The 25,309-nt window shown below is 43.1% G+C and overlaps 1 protein-coding gene across 1 annotated transcript; it reads left to right on the top strand.

The window, feature by feature from the left end:
• Positions 1–613: 613 nt before the first annotated feature.
• Positions 614–20,767, top strand: SNAPC1 (small nuclear RNA activating complex polypeptide 1). The gene is made up of 10 exons (XM_073349904.2): positions 614–821; positions 3,278–3,437; positions 6,963–7,103; positions 7,719–7,823; positions 9,065–9,223; positions 9,694–9,768; positions 11,428–11,490; positions 13,426–13,570; positions 16,726–16,812; positions 18,676–20,767. Exons 1-10 carry the CDS (start codon positions 694–696, stop codon positions 18,708–18,710), a joined length of 1,098 nt encoding a protein of 365 aa, XP_073206005.1. The 5' UTR covers positions 614–693; the 3' UTR covers positions 18,711–20,767.
• Positions 20,768–25,309: the final 4,542 nt, after the last annotated feature.

The raw sequence follows: 25,309 nt of genomic DNA, 5'->3' as shown, positions 1-25,309 counted from the left end.
TTGGATGTGATCAGTGGCGAGCCATAACAACTAACCCATAAAATTCAGGTCAACAACTGTGCCCCGCCATGGGGGGGGGGGGCAGGGCCTGGTCATTAAAGCAGGGCTCCTGCCTAGGCAGGGCTCTTAGGCCCCATGTGGGCTCTGTGGCAGGTGACTGACTGGCCAGCTGCTAGCATGTGGGTGCTGCCACTTTGTTTTGTTTGTTCATGGGGGGGGGACTTACTCAGCCCACCTCTATACATTGTAGCCATCACTGAGGTGGGGGCAGGCTCCCCGCAACTACCCTCACTGGACTGACCAGGTGGAGGCTGCCCTCACTCAGCCCTGGCCCCGCCCTCACTGGAAGGGCAGGAGAAAGACTCCGCTCCACCACAAGGCGGCTAGAGAAGCTCAAGTACAGCAGATGAAAGTTGAAGGTGCGCGCATGCGCCCGGGTGAGCGAGGGGGCAGGGGTAGCGTGAGCGTGTGAAGGAAGGTTGATGGGTCAGAGTTGTCGGAAATTCACGCAGGCGCAGTGTTGCGGGGAACAGAGTCGGCGCATGAGCAGTGGATGTTCATGTACCCGCTCCCACCCCTCCCGCACTATAGCGTTAGGCACGGTGGCTGGGGCCGCGCGCGTGCGCACTGGTGGTCCTGCTCTGCCTGGGCCTGCGGCGGGTAGCTGCTGGGCTGGAGCGGCCCGGCGGCGGGATGAGCTGCGCCTCGGGGCTGCAGGCGGACTGCGAGGCGCTGCTGAGCAGCTTCCAGGAGACGGATAATGTCCGCTTCGAGGTGTTCTCCGGCCTGTGGCGGGACCGCCGCTTCCACACCATCTTCCAGTGAGACACCCGGCACCCCCCCTCCTCCACCCCGTGAGGGGTCCGGCTTCGTCCCCGCACCCCTCGTGAGAGACCCGGCACCGGCTCGCACCCCTCCCCCCCCCTCCCCGTGAGAGACCCGGCACCAGCTCGCACCCCTTCCCCCCCCTCCCCCCCCGTGAGAGACCCGGCACCGGCTCGCACCCCTCCCCCCCCTCCCCGTGAGAGACCCGGCACCAGCTCGCACCCCTTCCCCCCCCTCCCCCCCCGTGAGAGACCCGGCACCGGCTCGCACCCCTCCCCCCCCCCCCCGTGAGAGACCCGGCACCCCCCCTCCTCCACCCCGTGAGAGACCCGGCACCCCCCCTCCTCCACCCCGTGAGAGACCCGGCACCCCCCCTCCTCCACCCCGTGAGGGGTCCGGCTTCGTCCCCGCACCCCTCGTGAGAGACCCGGCACCGGCTCGCACCCCTCCCCCCCCTCCCCGTGAGAGACCCGGCACCAGCTCGCACCCCTTCCCCCCCCTCCCCCCCCGTGAGACACCCGGCACCGGCTCGCACCCCTCCCCCCCCCCCCCCCGTGAGAGACCCGGCACCGGCTCGCACCCCTCCCCCCCCCTCCCCGTGAGACACCCGGCACCGGCTCGCACCCCTCCCCCCCCTCCCCCCCCGTGAGAGACCCGGCACCGGCTCGCACCCCTCCCCCCCTCCCCCCCCGTGAGACACCCGGCACCCCCCCTCCTCCACCCCGTGAGGGATCCGGCTTCGTCCCCGCACCCCCCGTGAGAGACCCGGCACCGGCTCGCACCCCTCCCCCCCCTCCCCCCCGTGAGAGACCCGGCACCGGCTCGCACCCCTCCCCTCCCCTCCCCCCCCCCGTGAGAGACCCGGCACCGGCTCGCACCCCTCCCCTCCCCTCCCCCCCCCGTGAGAGACCCGGCACCGGCTCGCACCCCTCCCCTCCCCCCCCCCGTGAGAGACCCGGCACCGGCTCGCACCCCTCCCCTCCCCTCCCCCCCCCCCGTGAGAGACCCGGCACCGGCTCGCACCCCTCCCCTCCCCCCCCCGTGAGAGACCCGGCACCGGCTCGCACCCCTCCCCTCCCCCCCGTGAGAGACCCGGCACCGGCTCGCACCCCTCCCCCTTGACCCCCCGGAAATCCGGTATCTCCCCCGTAACCCCCCCCTCCTCCCTATGAGAGATCCCCCTGTCTCTGTGCTGGGATCATGACAGTCAATCTAAATGTAAAAAAACAACAGGGAGTCTGGTGGTGCCTTAAAGACTGACAGATTTATTTGGGCATAAGCTTTGGTGGGTAAAAAACCCACTTCTTCAGATGCATGGAGTGAAAATTACAGATGCAGGCATAAATATACTGACACATGAAGAGAAGGGAGTTGACAGGCCCAATTCTATCAGGGTGGATGTGGTCCACTCCCAATAATGAGGAGGTGGTGTCAATACCAAGAGAGGGAAAATTGCTTTTGTAGTGAGCCAGCCACTCTCAGTCCCTATTCAAGCCCAAATTAATGGTGTTAAATTTGCAATTGAATTGTAGCTCTGCAGTTTCTCTTTGAGGTCTGTTTTTGAAGGTTTTTTTGGCTGAAATATGGCTACTTTTAAATCTGTTATAGACGGTCCAGGGAGACTGTCCTACTGGCTTTTGTGTGTTACCATTCCTGATGTCTGATTTTGTGTCCATTTGTTCTTTTACGAACCGACTGTCCGGTTTGGCCAATGTACATGGCAGAGGGGCATTTCTAGCACATGATGGCATATATTGTCATTAGTAGATGTGCAGGTGAATGGGCTCCTGTTGGTGTGGCTCATGTGGTTGGGTCCTCTGATGGTGTCGCTAGATTTTTCAGTCTGTAACTTTAAAAAAAATAAGATTATAAAGCAAACTTAAAAGAGGGAGAAAGTGAAACCTCAAAAGCTTTAATTCTTGTAAGGTATACTGAGATTATGAATGTAGTGTTTGTATTTCATGTGGCTTGTGCTGCACTGCGTCCAAGATATGCTGTATTGAGCCCATGCACTTTGGCTGTATTCTAAGCATACTATTTAAATTCCTAAAAGTAGAAATAGATTAGAAAATGCAGTAATGAAACAGTTGGTTCCTTTTTAATAAGGGAAAAACATGAATATAGAAGTATCTAGCAGTGTTAAGTCTGACTAACACCAAAAGCAAGGACATTCAGGACTGTGGAGTTTGATTGTATCCTTGTCATATGGGGTTTCTGAGAACAAAATCAGATCATTGCATCCTTCAGAACATAGGTCTTCTGTTTAATGTAAGGAATGACAAGAGGTAAAATTTAAGAGATTTAACCCTGATTATTCTTGAAGATTTGTCAGTTATAATCAGACCTTAGTCTAACATAAGTTTTAAATGTATTAATGGGTTAAGTCTTTTAAAAACTGTACTTATATCATTATTTGCTTTTATCTATTTTTTGTTTGTTTGTTTGTTTTTAGTGGTCAAACAAGGCCTTTAGAGAAGAATAAGTTTACACAGAAGGTGTTGGATCTGGCATGGCGATACTTCTTGCCTCCTTACACTTTCCAGATTCGTGTTGGTGCTCTGTATCTTCTGTATGGATTGTACAGTACGCAACTCTGTAAGCCAAAACAAAAGGTAAGTTTTTTTTTTTTTTTGAGGATTCCGTCTCAAAAGAATATCAGACTTTTGTGATTGTATAATGATTTCTTGTATATTTTACCACCACAACTTGAAGACTTTTTTCTTTTTTAGGAATAAAACATGAGTATTCTGGAAGAAATGGGCCCTCTAAGAAAACTAGCCTTTTTGAACATCATTAAAGTCTGAGAGCCTAAAAACTGGCTAAATTAACTAAAGCCATGGTATTTTTCAGAACTTAAAATATCACTTGCCTGTGCCTATAGGAAACTCTCCTTTGTTTAAAGAATAATAAATTAAAGTTTCTAGGCTTCCAAATGTGAGCTGAGAGTAAATGTTCAGCAGTCTTTCTCTAGGGCTGCAGAGAGCTCTAGTGCTGCTGGTGGTGCTTACGTTTTCCCAACCTGTAGCAAAGTGAAAACTGGCCAAAGTTTCATCCGTTTTCGTTTTACACTCTTCAGAACCATATATAGAACAGGGAAATTATAAGTTTAACTGCAGTTTCTTCTGAAAGGTATAAACAATATAGATACATGTTCTGAAGCTATTCTTTAGAAAGGGGGACCTAAAAAGAGATGTTGGGGGAGGTGTAGAGTAGATGAATTCTTTTTGCACCATCAAGAGCTGAGGGGTAAAGTAGCAAAAACCATCTTCACAGCCAGGACCCTCTCGGTAGGAGAGGAAAACAAGAGGAAAATGTTTTCTCTCCCTCTCAGGTTAGAGGGAAGACTTTTCATCTTTCATATACCTACCTGGATTTCCTGAGCAGGTTAAAATAATGGCACTTAGGTAAGAATCCTTACACTGTTCCCTTTACAGCTTTGAGGAGTGTATGAATTAACGTCTCACCTTGGCAGATCAGAACACAAGGGGTGGGTGGCGGGGTGTGTGTGTGTCTTTGACATTAGTCTTTAGCTAGTAGGTTTATTCCCTGACAGTTAGGTGTCCGTAAAATTTCCAAGTGCTGTGTTGAAGGGAAGTGCGTATGTGGGCTGAGAGGCAGGGGCTGATGAGATGCATTGAAAAAGCGTGGAAGTATCAGGTTTTGGAGAAGAAACAAAATGTAAAGGTGGTGTTGGAAATGCAGCGTAGGGAAAGGTATAATTAGACTACTTATGAGTAAAAAGTATGTGCATATGTAAGGGTTTGCAAGTTTTGGGCCCAAAGTTGCACTTCAGTGGTTGAAATAAATTACTAATGCTGTTACAGTGCATGCTTTAACTTCAGAGAAGTCAGGAGAGTCAATTGAGATCGCTGTCATAACTTTACAAGTATTTAAAACTCAAATGGCTGCCACCAACATATTTTTTAGCAATGATCTAAGAAGTTTCAATCAACTGGAGAAAGTGGAAGGTAGACAGACTAGATGGGGGAAGGAAAGGTGCTTCAGTAAAATATCATTGCAGTGTTGATAAAACTACAGCTTTACAATGGAATTTCTTAAAAATACTATGAACTTGAGTCTGCAAGTTCGTAGCTAAACATAGTGTTTCAGCCACCTAAGGATCTAAGACTTTCGCTCTTTGAGCGAAGTGTTGCTCGTCCCCATTCAGAGAGGTGCCAGTCTTCCCTAATTTTCCGTAATCCTCCTAGTGTTTACATTTTAATTATGAATTCAGGTCTTAAATCTATGCTTTTGCATCAGTCACTGCCACTTGGGTCTGATGAACACAGCAAATAGCGCCGTGGCTGTGCAGGACGTTCTTCGCTGCCTTTGTGGCATGTGTGCAGATTGTGCAGTGAAGGTCTGATAGGAGGCAAACCGTGGCAATTTTAAATGGCGTTTGGTGCTCCTGATTCACTGCCCATGCCACAGGCTGTGTGTTGCTCTTTAACTGTCCCCTGTGAACCCTGCTGCACTACGTTAATGTGCTGTAGGTACTGTTTAGAATGCATCAGCACTGTCCACATTTAGAGAGCAACAAGCAGCCTGTGGCTAGGGTGGGGAAACCAGTGCCCCAATACCATTCCAAATTCCTACATTGCCTCCTGACAGATACTTACTGTTCAGCCAGTGGGGGAGGAGGAGAGAGGGAATACAACAGAGGAAGAGGAAGAAGAGAAGGATCATCCTGGGAATGAGGTCCAGGGCAAGGAGTGGCCAAGGTAATAAAGAGCCCTAGGTGGCATAGGAGGCCTGGGCAGGGTCCCCCTTGATCATAGACAGGGAGAGCGGGGAGAGTTCCTGGTTTCTCTGGGGAGAGAGGCGGGGAGAAGGAGAGGTTCTGGTTTCACCAGGGGGAAATGTCATGGCTGTGCGAAGGCATGGAGCCCCATACACATGCACATGGATCTCTGGCTGCCTGCCTAGGAAAATTTTGTGGGTAAGCATCTGTGATATTTTTTTGTTTGTTATGATCCACTTGCCCCAAAGTTCACCAGCTGCCACTGTCTGTCAAAATGGCTGATATAGGTGATAAAAATAGCCAAATGTGGCAACAAATTGAAAATGGTTTCAGAAGTGCAAAATAGACCATACAAATGAATGTAAAGCAATTTAAGCTGTCACAAAAGGTTGAAAATTATGCATACTATTGAACTTTTTCCCATGGACATATCCATCGCACATAGTGATCTAAAATGCACCTCAAGCGTTCCTGGCGCTACCCCATATCTAGGCCCCTTCCAAATTCATGGCCATGAAAAATGTGTTATGGACTGTGAAATCTGGACTTTTATGTGCCTTTGCCCTATACTATACAGATTTCACAGGGAAGATCAGAGTTTCTCAAATTGTGGGTCCTGACCCAAAGGGAGTTGGGGGGGTCTCATGGTTATGTAGTGCGTCATGGTATTGCCACCCTTACTTCTGTCCTGACTTCAGAGCTGAGCGGCATACCATACCATGCTTCCCTTACTTCTGCGCTGCTGCTGGCAGCAGCTCTGCCTTCAGAGCTGGGCTCGCAGCCAGCATCCGCCGCTCTCCAGCTGCTCGACTCTGAAGGCAGCGCTGCCGCCAGCAGCAGCGCAGAAGTAAGAGTAGCAATACGGCAAGCCTCCCCCTACAATAACCTTACAATCACAACACCGTGAAACTTTAGTTTTAAATACCTGAAATCATGAAATTTACAATTTTTAAAATCCTATGATCATGAAATTGACCAAAGTGGACCCTGAATTTGGTATGGCCCTACCCATGCTTCCTGTCTGTATTTGGCTTTGCACCTTTGGTACTTGTCTGTGGTCCAAGTAACCTTTCTAATACCTCAACTTTTTTTTATAAACATCCCTAGAAGTCAGAGTAAGGTTGGCATCATTGTATTCATTGTCAAAACAGATGGCTAAACCTAGAATACTAAACACAACAATGTTATATAGGATTACTTATGTGACCGACTTGTTACTATTAGAATCTGCTGCATCTTTTCTGTAGTTTTGAGGTCACTTCTGTCATATACACCCATTCAGGCATGTCTCCAGTTTGTAGCATGCTATGACTTTACTCCACTGGTCAGCTAAAATCTCTAACTACTGTTCAAGGAAATGTGTATCAGTAAAATAGATTCCTTTTTTCTATTGCAGATCAGAATTGCACTCAAGGAGTGGCTTGAAGTTCAGAGATTTCAACAGGATCTGATAAATGCCCAGCATTATGATGCAGCGTACATATTTAGGAAGCTGAGACTAGACAAAGCATTTCACTTTACAGCAATGCCCAGACTTGTGAGTTATTGCACAAAGAAGTTTACTTCCTTTAGAAAATCCCTGTCTACTAATTGTTGTACAATGTTTAGTTAAAAATAAGAAATTAAGAGAGAGTTGAGCAGCACCAGTGCACTTGGTTTGCAGTTACTTTTTTACAATACCCCAAAGTGCAGTAGGTACTTTACATAACTAACTCACGATAGAGGCTGTTGGATTTAAAATGTAGTTTAGATGTAATCTGAACCCATCATATGTTCTGCTTTAAAAAACTAGCAATTATTTGAAAAAATATTGCTTTGGCATCTTTATAATTTATCATGTCTTTTAATCTGTAGAAATTAACATTGTTTTTCTGAGTTTGGGTGGTGGCTTGAATTTCTGATAACATCCATGCAGTGAAAGAATATCTTTTTTTAAAAAAGTGTTTCACAAAAGCTATTAAATCATTGCTGTGAGATTGAATGCTTGAAAATAAATCTATACAGATGAATGTCAGGATCACCTTGTTTTCTAGATCCATGCCTTTCAGCATCTTTCATTTTTGACTGTCGAGGTGAGAATTTTCATAGTTATAAACATACACCTGTACATTTCTTTTACCATGTATTTCGAAATATACCCATCTTTATACAGCTGTGCTTCAGAACTAAGAAAAAGGTTCGGGAAACTGAACTTAAAGAGGAATTTAAGGAGCTAAGTAACCGAGTAAGCAAGCTCATCACTAATGATGTGTTGGAGGTACAGTAACTTTTATGCTACAAAATAATTATCATTACTGTCAAATATAATTCTCTAATTGTATGGTCTGGTCCTTGTAAAAGTTTTGTTACAGAAATAAGGACAAGTATGTGTACCAGCAGTTTTACCATCCATTCTGAAACACTGCATCTATTTTCATGGAAGGACTACTATATTTGTATAATACCGAAAGTGTGCAAAGTGCTTCACAGACGTGTTAAGAAGATTGTTCCCTGCCAATCCAAATAGGCAACTCTCACAGAAGAAGTGATTCATAGATTCATAGATATTTAGGCCAGAAGGGACCATTATGATCATCTAGTCTGACCTCCTGCACAATGCAGGCCACAGAATTTCACCCACCACTCCTAAAAAAGACCTCACACCTATATCTGTGCTATTGAAGTCCTCAAATTGTAGTTTGAAGACCTCAAGGAGCAGAGAATCCTCCAGCAAGTGACCCGTGCCCCATGCTACAGAGGAAGGCGAAGTGGGGGAAGTACACTGCAAAAGACAGTATTTTAATTTAAATTTTGACCTTTGTGTTTGCCCTGGTTCGGCAACTGGCTGCATACAAGTGAGCATGTTGATGTACCAGCTTACAGTCAGCTGCAGGATTGGGTGGTGTTTTGTTTTTTTCAAACCCTTGCCTGTTTTCCCATGGTCATTTTACTCTCTCACTTTTAGTATAATGTTACCTATACAAACTCTGGCACTGGAAGTAGGATAGAGTTTTTCTTCTGTTACATTGTCTAGTCATGCTGACCAGCTATCTGGTTCATGATGTCTCTTCCAGTTGGTTCTAGCATTTTAGACTTGTACACAGGGAAGACCTGCCCCCCATCTCACGTCCTCCATTGCCACTGAAATCATTAACTAACCATGAAATGGGGGGAAACTTTAAAATGCCTCAAACAGTTGAGGATTGAAATCTTTGCCTGAAAATAATTACCTGATACCACTGAAGTTTCCTTCTTAGTGCACAGTCTGTCTTCCTCTGATTCTCCACTAAGCTGGTGGGACCATGATACTAGATATTAATTAAAACACTCTTATGACTTGCTACTACTGACAGTGATCAGCTAATTTTAACAACCTCCTTTTTAAAACAGTTGCTAGTTCAATATACTGTGATTAAAAAAATTATATGCACAATGTCCGTATTTAACCAGGAGTTTATATTCTTTATTTGTTGCTACATCACTGTTTTTTTTAAAAGCTTTTAACATTTTTCACTTAAGGAAATGATGAATGTTCATGACCACTATCAGAAAATGAAGTGTTTGATCTCCACTGACGGATCCCAGCCGGATAAGGCTCTGAGCTTGATAAAGGATGAATTTGTAATTAATATTAAGAATATGATTTTGGAATATCAGCAATGGCAGCAGGACAAAATGGTAGGTTATAGTCTCTGTTGTGCTGTGGCAGTGCAGGTTATCATGAGTGTATAGAATGTGTTAAATGTGTGAAGATCTCTGAATATATTTTTCAAATGATAAATTAAAGCTTTGTCTTAAAAGATTTGTCATGAGTGAAAGACCAGATATATTATGTGTACACATTGCCTCTATGGAAGTCTGAAGATTAGTGGTGCATGAATGCTTTAAGTAGGGATCTATGCAATCCTGTAATGTAAATGTTAAATGTGCTACACACACTTACTTTGAAGTCATGCAAGGGACATGATACCAGTAATTAAAATATTAGACTGAGGTAGAAGGGAAGAGAGAATGTGGTTAATTTCCTAGAATAAATTGATCTTTTAAATTTTATGTTGTCAAATGGAAATGGAGATGACAACGTTACTGTGCACATTTTCAGTTTTGTTCAAGTCCTGAATGAGTTTTACATATCTATACTTTTTCAGAAATCCTCCTCAAAGGCTAAAGATAGTGACGAAATGACTGACAAAAGGGAAGGAGGGACTTCTCAAGACTCAGAAGTAAGAAAAGTTTACTGTGTAATATCTTAATGTTATTGGGCAACCTAATCTACAGTCAGAGCATGTCAATCTGTGATCAAGTCAGGAAACTAAGCAGTGGTCTGGTCAAGCCTGGCTAGTACTAGCATGGGAGACCTTCAGATTCCAGAGTTCTGAGTAGAGTTGGTGTTTTTTAGCAAGTATGTTCTTCTCTGTTAGTGGTGGACTCAGGTCTCAACTTGAGAGGTCCTGAAGAATGCCATGGCCATTCTCCACATAAGTAGGGGTTCTATCCCTTCTATCCTGGCCAAATTCCTTTCTGGTTCTCCTGTAGTTTCAACTGAATGCTGTATTCAGTTTTTACAATAAACTGTTTCATAGTGCTGCTTTTTGTTTAAATAACTGCTGGGTTGAACCCCAGAAAGTTATCTTTCATAGAAAGGTAGTATGGGGGTGGGGGGGATGTGAGAAAACCTTGATCTATGCAGGAAATAGCCCGACTTGATTATGTAAAGAGTTGTCACTTTGGATGGGCTAGCACCAGCAGGAGAGTGAATTTGTGTGGGGGGGTGGAGGGTGAGAAAACCTGGATTTGTGCTGGAAATGGCCCACCTGTTGATCACTTTAGATAAGCTATTACCAGCAGGACAGTGGGGTGGGAGGAGGTATTGTTTCATGATTTCTGTGTGTATATAAAGTCTGCTGCAGTTTCCACGGTAAACATCTGATGAAGTGAGCTGTAGCTCACGAAAGCTCATGCTCAAATAAATTGGTTAGTCTCTAAGGTGCCACAAGTCCTCCTTTTCTATTTGCATGTATGCTTTTCTGCACTGTAGAAACCTAGGAAAGCCAAAGTCACAGTTGCTTTACTCTGGAAATCTGATAGTTTGTTTTACTGAAATAAGGACTTTTTAAGCAGCACTTATTTTACACACTTAGCTCTCTACAAATGACACAGTTTGCAAGATGCATCTTCTACATTCACTCTCAAGAAGTTGTTCCTTAATTTAATATTGCCCTTTCACTGAATGTTATATCAGGTAATATGGAAACTGCCTCCTTTGTACACTTTTATATTCCATCAATTTGCATACTGTAAATATTGAGATTTATTCTCTTCCCCTGTGCCCAACTCCAAGATAGAGACATAGCGAGTGAATCTTATAAACAGTTGTACATTCACAGAAGGGATCGCTGCCTCATTTATCTTCATCCTCTAGTTGTTTTAAGATGCTAGTTTCTTTGAGCAAAGTGAGTCTGTCTTGCATTTTATTTCTGTTTTTCATAATTGATCATAAGGAAGGACAGGATCAATGGACAGCTAAGACATAGCAGCAAAGCTCTGTGGCCCTTGTCAAATACTTGAAAAATACTAAATCAAAGTATTTTTGTATGAATGCAAGCAGACGTATAAAGCCCACGGTTGCCATGGTTCAGAGGATAGGACAAGGGTGTGGGAGACAGGAGATCTGGAGTCTTTGACATGTGGTGACCCCTTGGGCACGTCTTGCTAGCGGTACTTAGTTTCCTTATATATAAAACAGGGATGATGATTCTCCAATTTAGTAAAGCACTTTGAGATCTGGGTGAAAATGCTCTGTGATTGCGAATAAAAATGAGAAGATTAAGGTGATATGCCGGTAACTGGCTTTTTCTGACCTTTTTCTTGTTTGTTTACAGGGTTCTGAAAGAGCAAATGCACTGGCTAAAATCAAATACAAGTCCTATAATGCAGTTGCTGAGGTAAGTAAACAATTAGATATATTTGTTAGGGAATTGTTAATCATTACCTTTCCAAAAACACTTACTTTCACTTAAATTATAATATGGTCAGAAAAGTGATTTATCAAAATGGCACCATCTGCTTCAAGCCCTGCTCCCATTGGGCATTCAGTCTTACCCACCTTATTGGCAACAAAACCAAGTTTTTACTACTCCTATTAGCTTTGCAAAAGCAATACAGGTGTTGAGAGAGTGAGCTGGATTCTAGTCTGGCACGTGACAGAACTGTTAGTAAAGTTCCTTATGTCAAGACTAATTGGCCTTCGTTTAATATCTGTGCACACCCCTTTTTTCAGTGGAGTTACACAGGTAACTGAGAACAGAATTTTGTACATACGTTTTAGAAAGCTGCCATGACTTTCCAATCCCAGGGCGAACTGTCTATGCTGGCAGTTAAAAACTCCCATACTTTTACCTGTCAAATGAAATGGGGTAAAATTTTCAAAAGTGACTTTAGAATTTAGGCTGCTAAATGCTTTTAACTTTCAAAGTCTTGGGAGTTCTTAAAAGTGAATGAGACTTAAGCTCTGAGGTCACTTTTTGAAAATGGGACCGAGGCTTTTAAGTCACTTAAGTACTTTTGAAAATGTTATTCTAGATCTGATTAGTCATTGAACCAATGAACATGAAATCCCCCAATCTCCATTGTATTGTTTTTTATAGTAGATCCACACTTAAACATTTTTCTCTCCTAATATGGGGAATGTGGATGCACATATTTACTAAAATCATGATATAGTGCTTTGAGTATACAGTAGTAAAACTTTGAAATTATAGTGATGTTGCTTTCCCAGGCAACTAAGAGAAAAATGGAGCCCCAAACTGGACAGTAAAAACCCCATTTGGTCTTGGTAGTCTGTCTTTGTTACGCAAGAAATGTTCTTAACATTTGCTGCTTATTGCTTAAAAATAATTGTATAAAAAAGTGTAGCACCAGGGCATTCTCTGTGCTCTTGAAAATAAGTCTCACAATGTGTTCATTATTTGACAGGTTTCAGAGTAGCAGCCGTGTTAGTCTGTATTCACAAAAAGAAAAGGAGGACTTGTGGCACCTTAGAGACTAAAATTTATTTGAGTATAATCTTTCGTGAGCTACAGCTCACTACAGATCTCCCCACTGTATTTTCCACTGAATGCATCCGATGAAGTGAGCTGTAGTTCACGAAAGCTTATGCTCAAATAAATTTGTTAGTCTCTAAGGTGCCACAAGTCCTCCTTTTCATTATTTGAATGTCAGATAATCAGTGTTACTCTGAAATGGTAATACTTTAAGACGTGGGATTTTCAAAAGTGCATAAGAGTTGGGTGCCCAGTTCTCAGCTACTATGGACACTTACTGTCATTATTGTCTTGTCTGTTAAACAAGGGGTTCTCAACCTTTTTCCTTCTGAGCTCTTGCGCCCCCCCCCAAAAAAAAACAAAAAAAACCAACCAAATTCCGTGGCCAACCCTTGCCAGAACAACTGTTTTTCAGTAGATTAATAGCCATGCCTGGCTTTAGGAGGTAGCAAGCAGAGCAATTGCCTAGGTCCCCATGCCAAGGGGGGCTCCACAAAGCTAAGTTGTTCAGGCTTTGGCTTCAGCCCAGGGAGGAGGGGCTCAGGATTCAGCTTTCTGCCCTGGGCCCAGTGAGTCTAATGCTGGCCATCCTCTCTCGTTTATTTTGGTGGACCCCTGAAACCTACTTGCAGCTCCCCCAGGGAGCTCTGGACCCCTGGTTGAAAACCGCTGTGTCAAGCATAGTGTGATCACTGGCATGGTGGTGGAGACAGAAAGATGTCTTAACATGTCTTATTTCCCTAACTATATTCAGCTACTCGCTGAGTGTATCACTATTGTGTGTAATGTAGTAACTAGATTTCTTTCTGTTGCTTAATGGATTTGTTTGGATTTTAGGCCTCCAAATCAAGAAGGCACCGTCAAGTTAAACTAGAATCTTCTGAATCTGGGTCTGATCAGGGAAAAATGAAAACCCCCAGGTGTAAAAGAAGCAGAGAGAGGTCACAGTTGACACAGAAGAGAAACTCATTGGAAACCAAAGGTAATTCTTCATTATATTAGCGGTACTGGAGATGCTAAGGAATTCTTCTCTCCCCTCTGTCAGCCAAGGCAGTTGGTTATAGTTCTTATCAGCAGATGGAGACAGGAAATAAAGCAAAGGACTTGAGATGTCACTTCCCTTTGTAAATGCACCTGACTTGGCTGATCTTGCTCAGTTGTCTTCTCTCTCTCAGCAGGCGGAAAGAGCTGTGGCTAAGCTAAAGTGAACTCTTATTTCTGCTCTTGGTAATTCTCCCCCCAAACATTTCTTTACTGCCAGTAATGTAGGGTAGAATGCTTTTTATTTTTTATCTTCTCTCACCAGTGTGTTAGATGGCAAAGGCAGACTACCAACTGTTGTTCTTTCTCTCCTGCTGGGCAAGGATTGGCCTTCATGAATGTAGAAGCAGTGTATGAATGTTAATAGCTCCAGGGGGCCTAGCCCAAAATCCAGAGAAAATAGTCTGATTTTCTGCTTTTGTTTCTATCTTCTGTTTTTGTTCCTGTTGTGTTCTTCAATGAATATCCTCCCGTTTAAGAATTCGGTATTTATCTGCTCTTTAAGCTTATTAATGAAGATTATTTAATAATACAGATGTCTTGATGTCTACAGCGTCCCGCTCCCATCTGATACACAGTGCCATTTATTTTTGCCCTCACTAATGGTACTTAAGTCAATTTTCAATTCAGGTGACACTGTTGGCATCCAATGCATTGCTTTAGAATAGGACTGAAAACATTGAATCAAATGTTTTTTTGTTTTTTTTTTAATCCTGTTATATTGCAGCTACCACACTGTTTCTTTTACCATTCTATAAAAAGTTATTGTCTGAAAGGAATTTTATATAATCATGCAGTTAATTGCTCAAGGCTCTGTAATCACAGTTCCTGCTCACAATAAACGTTTCATTATTTTAGTGAAGATTGCACTTAAACTTTGCCAGGATCATTTTTAGTGCCATATTAGGACCTGCTGCAGACAGGGGGAGAGGTGCCCCAACCCAGCCCCCTGGACTTACCACGGATAGGGAAGAGGTGCCCCAGCCCGGACCTGCCGTGGACGGGGAAGAGATGCCCTGGACCTGCAGCAGCCGGGGGAGAGGCGCCTATCCCCTCCAGACCAGGTGCAGCTGCGGGGGCAGAGAGCAGGGGGGAGAGTTCTCTCTCTCCTTGCCATAGCCCCGGGGCAGCCTGCACCCCAAACCCCTTATCCTTAGTCCCACCCAGAGCCTGCACTCCCAGCCGGAGTCCTCACCCCCTCCTGCATCCCAACCCTCTGTTTCAGCCCTGAATCCCCTCCCACACGCCGAACCTTTGGTCCCACCCCTGCCGCATGAATGTTATGTGCATCAATATGGAGGTGATGTGTGACACATCAGCTCCATATTCATGCACATAACAAAATTCATTCCACACACGTGTGGGAAAAATTAGAGGGAACACTGCTCATAACAAAAGAACAATGGGGACAGTCAATAAAATTAAAAAATGGCTAATTCAAGACTGATAAAAAGGAAACACTTTTTTTCAGCCAGCATGGTTACATTGTGGAACTCATTACAGCAGGCAGTTGTTGAGGCCAAGAATGTAGCAAGATTCAAAAAGGATTGGATATCTGTATGGATATTTTTGTTACACAGAGATGTTGTAGTTAATGTTAACAAAGTTTGGAAGACATGTTGAAACTTGATGCTTAGGGCTTAAGATAATCTAACGTTCATAACTCTGAACAAAATGTTATGGTTCTTTCAAAAGTTTACAACTGACCATTGACTTAATACAGCTTTCAAATTATACTATGCAGGAGAAGAATGCTGCTTTCCCTTCAATTTTTAGTAGTTTGTTTAACACAAGTCAGTTTGTAACTCTGAGGTTCTACTGTATTAGAGATCAGGGCGAGGTCGAATATGGGAACCAGATTACCCCAGTTCTGCCTACTGCAGGGTTCTTACACCTTCCTCTGAAGCAGGAACTCAATTTACCTTCGGGCCAGTGCCAGTCCTCAAATCCTCCCAGCAGGCCAATAATGTCACTGAAGATGGTATTCAGAAAAGAAAACGTTTATATTTTTTTATTTTGAATTTCTTAGAAATAATAAAATTGTCATACAACTTTATACAATTCTTTGCCTGCCAGAGAGTTTTTAGTGTTTGCCAGACACCTGGCAACGCTTCAGTTCTGTCAGTTTGTTGATGTTTGGCCTCAGTGACTGAGCCGTTGAAACCTTCAGGATTGCAGCAAGGTGGGCATCAGATATTTGTGTTCGGTATTTTGTTTATATTCATTGTGGGGGGGGGAAGTGACGCTTCCTCCGTGGCTGACTCTCCCTGGCAACTAATGATTCTGCGTCCATGGCTGACTCTGCCTGGTGACTAGTGATGGTATCTCTGTCCCTTTCCCACAGCCAATGGGAGCTGTGCGGGGCGGCGCCTGCCGCAGAAACGTCTCTCCGCAGGCTGCAGTGGGGAGGTTCTCGGGCCGCAAATGGCCCGCGGGCCAGGACTTTGAGACCACTGCTCTGAAGCATCTAGTATCTGCCACTGTAAAAGACAAGATACTGGACTAGATGGACCTAGGTTCTGATCTAGTCTGGCATTGGCTTATCTTCCTACATTCCAAAAATAATTCCGTAGTTCAGTAAATTAATTCACTTTGCACCCTAAGATGTATATCATTTGGATCAGCTCATTTTTATGTAGTCATATTTTCCAAGTATTTTCTTACATTCCTCCAAGTATATTCTAATCAGGGTTTCATAAGGTGTCTGACCTTATTTTCTTAAAAGACAGAGTTGAAAAATTCAGGTATTCCAGCCATTTTATTTATGAATTTCATTCCTGTGAAAATGAACATTTATTTGGTCTGATGGCTCTGTAGCACTTCGTTATCTGCAAAACCTCTTTATTCCCTGTAATCTCTCTGGCTAATGTTAACTAACCCTGCATCCATCTTTTCAGAGTCTTCGTTTAGTATGGTTTATGTTTATATTACTAGTTATTGCTCAAGAGCCAAATGAAGGTGCTAAAAGCTCCTTAGTACCAACTGATGTCTGCTTTTTTAATCAAGAGCAAGTAAGCAATCTGTCTGGATTGTTTGTACCTGAGATGCAGAGACATTAATAACTGGTGGCATTTTTCCCTGAATATTCCTTTGTAGATAGGAGACAAGCAATAAAGAAGGAAGCTGTTACTCGGAATCGTAGGATGCCTGTAATCGCAGAAGAAGAGAATTCCAGTGAAGAAGGTATGACTGCAGTCCTAACATTTGAGACATGTTTGTTTGTAACTTATTACTGTCTAGTGTTTCTTTTTGCAAATATATTTGTGGTTTTCAAAGTACCGAAGGTGCAGTTAAGAACTCTACCTACTGTATTATAACTTCTGCTGTTCTGGTTTTCCTGTCTTGTCACAGCTAGACTATTTCTAAACCTGTAAGTTTATTTCCATAAAATAGCACAAGGCTTTAACAAGCACCCTGCAAGCACATGAATAATCATTTAAAAGTCTTGTTATGCCATATGCATCTTTTCCCATGTTCTTAATACAGTAGAGCAAAGATTGCACTCAGTTAAAAGGAGGATATTTATTCTTGGCAAATGCTGTAGGTGAACTTATAATTTTTATATTTATTAAAAGGGAGAATAAAACCTCTTTCAAGTGTTCTCCCAGTTGCTAAACAGGTGCCTTAGTTGTATGGTATAGCAGCCTCTGGACTAACTTGCAATAGAGGCCAAACTAGTCCTATCTAGCCTCTCAGTCAGAGAACATAAAAGGGCCATCCCTTGGGTCATGTTTGACGCATACCTCAGTCAAACCAAGGATCAAGAGCCAACCCTATATACATGAACTAAGGACTTTCTCTGCAATATTAGAGACTTCATGGCAAAGTTGGGATGTGATTCCATTAGTAATTGAAAAGAGGGAAGAAGATTTTGATATGCTTCATCTGTTTGTGTCATGAAGGAGAACATAGCTTTTACTTGAAAGTAAAAGACAACCTTAGAGAACTTCCATTGGAGCTGGTCCTATGGAAATTACAATTGCACTTGGGGCATTGCTAAAATCTCTGTTTTCATTGAGTTGACCAGTGATCAGAAGCTTCCAGGGCAAATTTTCCACTGTGCCCAAGCAGAGCTCAATCATGGTGGAACTGGAGGCTGTCTGGACATGCCTGTGGAGGATTGAGTATAGCAGCAGTACTTGCCATCCCTCTACCCTGACATGTCTGGGGTGGGGTTGGTAGGTGTGGCAGGAGTAGAGGAGAAACCTTCTATTGATTATCTCCAGCCACATTAAGGTCATTTTGTACCATGTACGCAGTGCAAAGTGGACTTAATGGACCAGTGAATCTAACCCTTAATATGAAAGGCTAAGGTGAAACTGAGGCTGCCTAAAATAAGTGGGACAGGTGATGGATAGCTTATTGACAAGCTTTAACTAGTGCCCCGTGGGGTAAAGCTCTTGTGGGGTCAGCATTATAGAAACTGTATTAAAGTAGATGAATAGAGAGGGAGCATGTGTGTACTTGCCTTTTTAAAGTGCAAGGAGTTTTCATAGAGCTGAGGAGAGACTATTTCCTCTGAAGATCTCCTCATGTAAATATAATTGTCGCTAACTTTTGAGTGAGTGTGTTTAGTTTATTGACTTCAAATCTAAACTAGTAGTGCAATTAATTGCAGTTCAGGTGAATTACTAATATGCCCTTTAAATGGTCATGTGGATTAAAAGAGCACTTGTATGTCTAAATCAGGAAGAAATGGAAGACCGCTTTTTTTGGATAATGCCAATGGTAAACAGACTTTGTTACAGATACATGTGCAATCAATTTAGACATGAAACATTTGGGATCCAGTCTTTTAAGCACTTCATGTGCGAAACTTAGATTGAGATCATTGGGAGTTCATGTGCAGAGAGCTTGCAAGGTATTTATATATCTGAATAAACTTTAAAGTACACTAATCTGTTCCCATAGTGCTAGTTGATACTTGAAGGGGAACACTGTCTCTAATATTTTGAATACAACTGTATACTGTAGCTTTTATTTGACTTTATTTATAAAAACAGTCATCTGACAGGCTGTTGAACCTCTTTTATCTCTTCTTGTCAGATCTTCCATGCCCTAAAAGGAAAAGAACCCGTTAAGAAAGGATCAAGTTGAAGAATTTCTTATGTGAATTAGACTGTTAGATTTTTTTTTTTTATGGTCAAATATAAATGTCTAAAACAACTTTGTAAATTATTTGATTTGGTCATCTCTGTGCAGCCATATCAAATGAAGTCACAAAGCAAAAATTACTCCTCCTAGAACTACAGGTTATGTGGAACTGTAAATAGTGACTTCAGTATATGTTGTGTAATGGTACAACCCAGGTGAAGGTAGAGTGGAGTGGAAACTTTTTCTCCCAAAAACTAAATTGTATATGTGTCCTTGTACCTGTATTGGAAATGGTGAGGGGCAGAGGGCTGCTTTTTTGTTTTGTCTAGCTTTTGCCATGTGAGTTGACATTTATAACTCATTCCCATATAACACAAATAACAGAATCTACTACAAGAACACTCCGAGTATGTACACTATATGGATGAATATTTTGTACTTGTGCTATCAGTACTCTTACAACCTCTGGACGTAACTGTTAATTTTGTAATGTTAGTGACCATTTAAGATTACTAAGTGCAATAAATGATTTTTTTTTTTACTAAGTGTGTATGCTCCATTTCATTGCGCACAACGTTTATAAACATGTGGCCTGCTTTTAGCCCACAGTGACATGATGTTTAGGAACTCGAGCCCAGATTCATTTGTGATAAAACTTTTTACTGGATTCTGTCTCATGTGATTAAATTTAAAAAGCACAGCTGTAACAAATACAAACCTGGGGCATGAAAATCCACTCACCGGTGGCACACTGGCCATTTTTCCTCACAAAAGCAGGGCGGGTGGCTAATCTGTTTCTTGTCTTTGGGACTGTACACTTAACTTCCCAGTGTTGCCCAATGCGGTGTTGTCTTTCAGAATGCAGGACAGCTCTGCTGCCTCAGCTCTTACAAGTTTCACAGCAGCACTGTGAAATTACCAAGACTGGCCATTTTCATTGCTGCTGTTCAGAACTAGAGCTGAGGGAGTAACTCACAAGAAACAGCCTATTTGAACTCAATTATATTTAGCAATAAGAAAAAGATTGAGCAGATCAAGTCCTCAGTTTTTTTATTTGATTTATAATTTCAAGCTGTTAATTTCATAGGCTTAACATCTGCATAAGTCAAATTTTTAGAATATTTTAAGTTGTGCTTACTGGAATTGGAGTTTTCTCATTGCCATGGTTATTGTGCTCTTCCAACATGCATATTGATTCATTTAGAAATCTTCTTTGCACATTTATACTAGTAACTTGGGTTAATCAAATGTTTGAGGTCTGAACATAAGTGAAAGAATTAAAAAATATGACCAAACTCTTCTGGAAAATGTTCTGCATCATTCTCTCTGGTATCATGACCTCCTGAAATGGAAAAATAGAGGCTGGGGGAGGTGTAGAGGACTGTGCAGCAGTCAGGATACAAGATGGGGCAAAGTAGTACATCTTGATCCCCTCCTTGAAAGGCAGGAAGGTGTAGAAGGTGGGAGAGCACACCTACTTTCCAGCAGATGTTATATGTGATGCTGCACGCCCGACAATGAGTATCAGTCTCATCTGCTAAGGAGCTCCCTCCAGCATCCTTGTAGGAGTTGCAGCATCTGTCCCTTTTCCAGTATCCAGGATTTGAAGATGGGCATGGCTTTCTACCAGTGTGATGATATTGGAGGGGAGGCAACTGGGAGATTATGCATCTTCTGCATTATCCTCTAGCTAGTGCATATCTTTCCACTTGGGGGAAAAAAAAGAAACCTGAAAATGAACTTGACTAGGAAGAGCCTAGTTTATTTAATTGTCTGTGTTCAGAGAAATGTAGAAATTAAACAGCACAGATGGGGCAGCTTGTGCTCCAGTGGAATTACCAGTGGACGGGGCAGGAAATCAGACCTACATTCTGTTCCTTATTGCCCTTGATGAATGGACATGCAGCAAGTTACCACAACTGTGTCTCAGGCATTTAAAGTTTATATAAAGAAGACCCAAATGTGCACTTATAAATCTTTCCTTAATTATATATTTGTGAATGGTATAATGCTAGAAATAAAAATACCTGGTAACAAACCTTGGTGTTCATTTCTCTTCAAGGCTGGAGACCAACCATTCAGAGCCTTGTTATTGCCAAACTATACACAACAAGCTGGCCTTTCTTTTAAAGAAGAGAAGGTGGTTTCTAACCGGAAGAAAATGGGAAGTGAGGGCAGATAAGTTTGTCTTGACAACATATGTTTGAGATTCTTCACGCCAACATGTGCTTTCTTTTTATTAGTTATCAAATACTCTTTTCTTGATATGAAAACTAAACAGCACTAAGATGGGTGCTTTAAACTGTTTAACAAATTTTATTTTTTTTAAATATCCATTATCAAAGTGCAGGTGCTCGTTCTGTAAAGCAAATGAAAACATGAGTGGGAGGAAGATACCAATGGTCATATCAACAAAAGAGCAAGAGCTGGGAGGCAGCTAAGAACTAAGATTCACAATACTTGATCAACATTGGAAAAAATTTCCTTTCTTAAGTTGCAGTCTGATCTGCAGTTACAGGTTATGAAAGCAGGAGGGGCACCTCCTGAGATGCCCTTTAGTGGACTGACACTGTATTGTGACATTACCCAGGGTACAACCTGGACAGCTGTGTTCCCTCAAATCTCCAACCTGGTGTGCCTTTTACCCTGCTTCACTGTAAGAGTAACCATTCCTGCTCACACACAGCCTCTAACATGTAAAACCAGTCCCAGTGTACATGAATGCTCTGGCCAGTCACTCATGAATTACATACAGGGTGACACCAGCAACTTCCCAGTCCCAGACCTTCCCCCAGAAATGTGTGTTTCGTACTGCCCAGTGCCCTCCTGGACAATACAAGTTCATAAAAAGTCTGTTACTTCATGGAAAATGATGTGCACAAATCCTGCTATCTCAAGTGGAGGTTCCCAATCACTTCAATCCAAACACACACTTGTTTAGATAAAACAAGTTTATTAACTGCATAAAGATTTTAAGTGATTACAAGTAATGAGGCATAAAAGTCAGAATTGGTTATAAAGAAAGTAAAAGATAAAATGCAAACTAATACCTAACTTAGCAAGCTAAATGAATTCAAAGCAAAGGTTTTTCTCACCATATGCTTTTTGCAGTCTTTACAGGCTGAAAGTCTTCTAGCCAGGACCCCTCCCCCATTTCAGTGTTCCTTCAGGTGGTGGTGCTGCCATGAGCAGAGAGGAATTTGTGTTGTGTGTTCTTTATTCTTATACCTTTTTCAGTGTTGCCAACTCTCATGATTTTGTCTTGAGTCTCATGATGATTGCTTTCCTTAAAGCCCCAGCTCCTGGAGTCAAATGGTTATGTGATGGTTTCAGCCTTCATTCTTAAAGTAAAAGTAAGTTTCTAACACTAGTGGCTATGGAGAAAGCTTCAAAATGTGACCCCAGTGCACCCTAAAAGCTCAAAAAGCTGAAGGGCAAATGAAAAGAACACTGGACTATTAATTTTACATAATCACATGACTTTAAAGTCAATCATGATTTTTGGTGAGCCTTACTCATGATTTTTGAACATTTGGGGTTGGCAATACTGCTTTTTCTCTCCTTTAAAGATTGCCTCCATTTTGGATTCAGACAACAGCAAGTCTGTTTTGGACAGGAACCACCAGCTGTTTATTTGCCAGTATGTAAATTTCTTGCTTACACCCTTCTTCTGCCAAAGAATGGCTGCTTAACTAGGTGATGGTCTACTTGACTTTGTTGACACCTAGATTTGGGGTTTGCCTTTTGTTTCTGAGGAACTGGTTTGTGCCTGCTTTTCTAAACTTTGAGTATGTTACAGCAATGTTATACAGTAGAATCTTATAACTTTACATATAGTGTTGATACACATATTTTACAGGACAATAATGTTCAGTGGATCAGGAGTTTTCAAATGATACCCCACAAAACATACTTTGTACAAAATTTATCGTGGTCTTGTAAAAAGGCTTAATATGGGGTACAGTTTGTCACAACTATTGCTGCAATCTCCCACACATAAACCTGCAAGTAATGTTATGTTCTAATATCTAGCTCCTCTCTTGATTTATAGCATAGGCTAACAATGGTCAAAGGCACCGAGAGAATTTCAGTTCTCTCTCCCTCCACAAGTCTGAAAGTTGGGTTTAAATAGCTAGTAAATTGTGCTGAGACCAATTTAAGGATGCAGTGCCATCCCAAAAGTTTCTTCGGGTAAGATCAGTATCTGTATCTATATAATATGATCTTATTTGTTCACTTCTACATTTAGAATAATAGAAATGTAGGGCTGAAAGGGACATTGTGAAGTCATCAAGTTCAGCCCCCTGTGCTGAGGCAGGGTGAAGAAAACCTAGACCGTCGCTGATAGATGTTGTCTAATCTGTTCTTAAAAACTTCCAGTGATGGGGATTCCACAATGGGGCTCCTTGTCCACAACTTGGTGTACTAGGGCCTACAGTAAAACAGATAATAAATGAGACCTTGCTGATGTTTGAGAAGAGCTTGTAGATATTTGGATGGAAGGTGCTACTCATTTATCAACTTCTTTCCAGGCTAATGGATGCCAATTTTTCCAATTTTTCATCATATGGACTATAAATCCTATGTCTCTAAGCATTGTCATAGAGTTTTTCAGTTTTCCCTATGTCTTAAGGTAGGATGACCAACAATGGACACAGCATTGAGTGGCATCTATCCATTTTATAATACAGCTGAATGTCAGTGAGTTACCCACCAGAATAACCTTTGACCTGCAGCGGATCTTGCTAGTGAGTCTACTCCATAACTTTTATTAGCATTTGAGTTCTTTTGTAAGTGTCTTTTGGGTACCTTTATTCACTATAATTTTAATTTGTGTTCTGGTAGCAGCTAAACACTCCAAGCACATTTGAGACCCCATGGCACTAGCACTTGTGCACACGCACCATAGAAAACATTCCCCTGCCTCACAGAGCTTACTATCTAAAAGACGAGAGATATAGGCAAGCAACACAAAAGCAATTTGCCCATAGTACAATTTCTTCTCGGTTTCTCCTTTGTATTACAATCCCTCTCTCCTACCTACCTCCCCCATATCCAACCATGCTAAATTGGCACTGCTGCGATTGATGCAGCATCGATTTAGTGGTCTGCTGAAGCACCCTCTTGTTGAGATGGATTAATTATGTCGATAGGAGAATGTCTCCCATCAGCATAGCACAGTGTAGACACCGCATTAAGTCAATGTAAGTTATGTCATTCAGGGGGTGATTTTTACACCCCTGAGCAATGTAATTTACTCATGTCAACTTAAGTGGTAGTGTAGACAAGGCCAAAGTTTAATGTATTTTTATTAGAGCTGGTTGAAAAACAGACATAAGTAATTGAATATTTCATCAACATTTTTCTCCTTTTTTTGGGTCAAAATTTGAAATCTGAAAAATTTCAACCACCTTTATTTTTTTAGTTGTCCAAGGGGCCATTTCTGTGGGGGGAATGACTCCATACCGGTCAGTTTCAACTTGCAGGGTTCCTCTAGAGCAAGTGGGGCAAAGATCTTCTAAACTTCTAAACTTGAGGACAGGCATGTCAGCAATCCACACGGAGCTCGAGTTATTGAGGGTGATAGCACTCATAACATCCAGGGGCCCAGTGTCTCAGCATGGTCCCTGCCCCACTATGACAGCATGGTTACAAAGAACCCTTTCCCAGAGCATGTCCCAAACTCACCCTCAGATGCCCAGAGGGGAGGTTTCAGTGGAGAGGGGAGGAATGGTCATAAGAAGCATTCAGTATTATTACAGCCATTCAAATCCTCACATGGTTTAAGGGACAATACCTCCCTCTACACCTACAGAGTCAAAATATAAAAGAAGCTTCTACAAAGCTGGGGGAAGAGGATACAGATGCTGCTTTTTAGGCTCAAATCCCTCACTCGCATGGAGACCCCAGGTCCCAGGGTGATTGACTCTTTAAGGGGAGTCAGGGCCCACTCTCCTCTTTTAAGGAGAAGGAACCAGTCTCGGCCATTTGTAAGAAATTAACCACAGAGGTGGATGGATGGCAGCTAACTGACTAATGGACCTGATCAAAGGCTACCAGAGCTCAGTTTGAAAGAGTGCTCCTGGACAGAGATGCCAGGCAGGCTGCTGCCTGCCTTACAGTAGGCAGGCCCCGGACAGAGGGCTGTGGGACTCCTGACCCAGGCAGCAACCCTCCCGCGGGCACCCCTCCGCCTCAGAGCCTTCTCCCTCTAGGGCCACCCTCTTTCTAGCTGAGCGCCGGTGGCCTTTTTGGGTGCAAGGGCTCCAAAGCCAATTAGGAGCCAAGCAGCCACCTCGGGCTGCCATGGGCTGCGCTTCCTTCTCGAGGCCCCTCAGGGAGAGCCGGGGCCCTGCGTCCCCTAACAGGAGCCCGACACCCCCCAGTTCCCTCACCCGTCGGGGCTTTCCCAGAGGCCAGGAGCGGCCTGGCTAGGGGATGGGTTGTGCCAGGCCCAGCAGAGGCTCGCTCAGCAGCGATCCCCAGCCCCGCACTTGTCCCCCGCTGCGCTGAGACGCGAGGGGCTCCTGGGCGCTGCTCGTAAGGGGGGGGTGGCGGCAGGCGGGCCCCGATTCTGCCGGGGAGC

This window comes from Lepidochelys kempii, chromosome 6 (assembly GCF_965140285.1).
Source record: "Lepidochelys kempii isolate rLepKem1 chromosome 6, rLepKem1.hap1, whole genome shotgun sequence".
Classification (NCBI taxonomy): Eukaryota; Metazoa; Chordata; order Testudines; family Cheloniidae; genus Lepidochelys; species Lepidochelys kempii.
The sequence above is the reverse complement of the archived record's forward strand: the minus strand, read 5'-3'. Positions and strand labels throughout refer to the sequence as shown.

Bases quoted from the DNA above. Each gene is read 5' to 3' on its own strand.
- SNAPC1 (XM_073349904.2), top strand. From the start codon at position 694: ATGAGCTGCGCCTCGGGGCTGCAGGCGGACTGCGAGGCGCTGCTGAGC. The intron at 3,438-6,962 runs GTAAGTTTTTTT...TTTCTATTGCAG, and splicing joins TCTGTAAGCCAAAACAAAAG to ATCAGAATTGCACTCAAGGA. The intron at 9,224-9,693 runs GTAGGTTATAGT...ATACTTTTTCAG, and splicing joins AATGGCAGCAGGACAAAATG to AAATCCTCCTCAAAGGCTAA.